The following is a 2,500-nucleotide window of genomic DNA, read 5'->3' on the forward strand; positions in this document are numbered from 1 at the left end:
AATGCAGAGAGGTGAGTAGGGGCCCCGTACCCTGTATAGTGCATATACACATATCAGAGGAATACATCAGTGTAGAGAGGTGAGTGGGTGAGCGAGAGAGAGAGAGAGAGAGAGAGAGAGAGAGAGAGAGAGAGAGAGAGAGAGAGAGAGAGAGAGAGAGAGAGACACAGAGAGGGAGACAGAGAGAGAGAGAGAGAGAGAGAGAGAGACATAGAGAGAGACATAGAGAGAGACATAGAGAGAGAGAGAGAGAGAGAGAGAGAGATGGGAGTGAGTGAGTGAGTGAGTGAGTGAGTGAGTGAGTGAGTGAGTGAGTGAGTGAGTGAGTGAGTGAGTGAGTGAGTGAGTGAGTGAGTGAGTGAGTGAGTGAATAAGAAGTTAGTGTAACACTTGTGTAGCACATAATAAATAAGAGTTAATAAACAAGTCAGAGTCCAATATGAACCCCAAAAAGAATCACCACAGCTTTAAAATAGTACTCAGCAGCTATCGTTGAAAAGTGTGATTGCTGTAGGAACAGAAGACCTCCCCAAATCTTGCAGTGGAGCACCTACAGTAGGTAGAAGGAGCCTGTGGCACCTACCAAGTGACAAGATTCACTCAGCATGTGACAAGATTCACAGCTCTGTCTCTCCCTGTCTTTCTCTCCTTCTCCTCTGTCTCTCCCTGTCTTTCTCTCCTTCACTACCCCCATCTCTGTGTCTTTCTTTGTATCTGCCCATTATAGGCATGGGTGTGTGTGTGTGTGTGTGTGCGTGCGCGTGCGTGCGTGTGTGTGTGTGTGTGTGTGTGTGCGTGCACACGCGCATGCTTGCGTGCGCGTATGAGTGTATTTCAGGTCTTTTTCTCACTAGAGTGATTGTACTGTATATTCCAGTCCAGTGCACAAGAATAGTAGTGCACATTGTTAAAGGGTATATGACAGTAGATGTACACATACTGTACGGATGATGGATGGGAGGTTGAATGGCTGGATGTATGGAAGGATGGATGGATGGGTGGGTGGGTGGAAGGGTGGATGGATGGGTGAGTGAATGGGTGGATGGGTGAGTGATGGCTGGATAGATGGATGGATGAAAGTGTGGATGGATGGATGGATGGATGGATGACAGGGTGGAAAGATGGAAGAATAGACAGATGATTGAAAGACAGATACACTGTATGTTATGTATGAATGGATGGATATCATCAACCTCCTCTACTGTATATTCCGCCACAGGATCGTGTGCCTCCTGGGAGATGCCACGGCCTACCCGGCGCAGCAGACCACTAACCTGGAGGTGTGCGTTAAGGAGTGCCAACCAGAGTACAGGGCCCTCAAACCACGCGCATTCACCTTCGTGGTAAGTAAACAGTGCAATATTACATAGTAAAGAAGAAGGATCACCGCACACTGGTGGACTTAGTTTTGCTGTTTTTTATTTAGGTGAACGACGCGTTTCACTTTTGTGCAATATTACATTATTATTACATTACAACATTACATTACACTTTGCTCCAAAGCGTTACTTACAGGGTATTGGGTCAGAGTCCCTGGAGCAGTGTGGGGTTCGATGCCTTGCTCAAGGGCACCGCAGCCATGTAGTGACATGGGGAGTGGAAACGGTGGGATTCGAACCTGCAACACTCAGATCTAAAGCCCATCTCCTTAACCACTAGGCCACGGCTACCCCATTATATCACATTATCAAATTACATCAGAGCTATATAAAGTAGAAGTATAAGTGCTCTAACAGGTGTAATTACAAAACTAGTAGTGTGATATTACGAAGTTGGATCCATGTGATATCATACCACTATTGTTGTAATTACATCTGTATTACATTCTCTGCATTACATTACATTTAGTTGATACTTTTACCCGGAGTGACTTACATAGCTATTTTAGGTACAGGGTATTATATATTGCTTACAGTCCATGCAGCAATGTGAGATAAGATTCCTTGCTCATGGGCACTTCAACCTTGGATGATTTGGGATTTGAACCTGCAAACTTCTGATTGCAAGGCCAACTCCCATCCCTAACCACTAAGCCATAACTGCAACAGCGCAGCCAATGCATACTTTAAAGGGACACTGTCTGAGATTTTTAGTTGTTTATTTCCAGAATTCATGCTGCTCATTCACTAATTATACCTTTTTCATGAATACTTACCACCACTATCAAATTCTACGTTTTCATTATGACTGGAAAAATTGCACTTTTCATACATGAAAATGGGGATCTTCTCCATGGTCCGCCATTTTGAATTTCCAAAAATAGCCATTTTTAGCTGCAAAAATGACTCTACTTGGACCATACTAGACAATATTTGTTTATTACTTAGTAAACTTTCATGTAAAGATCAAATTTGGCAATAGGCAGCCCAGTTTCAATGAGCAGCATAGTTGCAGTACCTTTTTTGACAATTTCCTGCACAGTGTCCCTTTAATGGCTAATATGTAATACAGAGCATGCCTGGATAGACGCCCCTTTGCAATGAAATTATTATTCGGTGAT

General features: G+C 43.7%; 1 protein-coding gene across 1 annotated transcript in view; it reads left to right on the top strand.

Annotated features, from left to right (window-relative positions):
* Positions 1 to 2,500, top strand: part of LOC134456399 (plexin-A1-like) — a 170,871-nt gene that overhangs the window by 160,639 nt on the left and 7,732 nt on the right. Inside the window, exon 17 of the mRNA XM_063207764.1 lies at positions 1,220 to 1,343. Within this exon, the coding sequence (XP_063063834.1) occupies positions 1,220 to 1,343 (124 nt within the window). The remainder of the gene's footprint in view (positions 1 to 1,219; positions 1,344 to 2,500) is intronic.

This window comes from Engraulis encrasicolus, chromosome 10, assembly GCF_034702125.1.
Source record: "Engraulis encrasicolus isolate BLACKSEA-1 chromosome 10, IST_EnEncr_1.0, whole genome shotgun sequence".
NCBI lineage: Eukaryota > Metazoa > Chordata > Actinopteri > Clupeiformes > Engraulidae > Engraulis > Engraulis encrasicolus.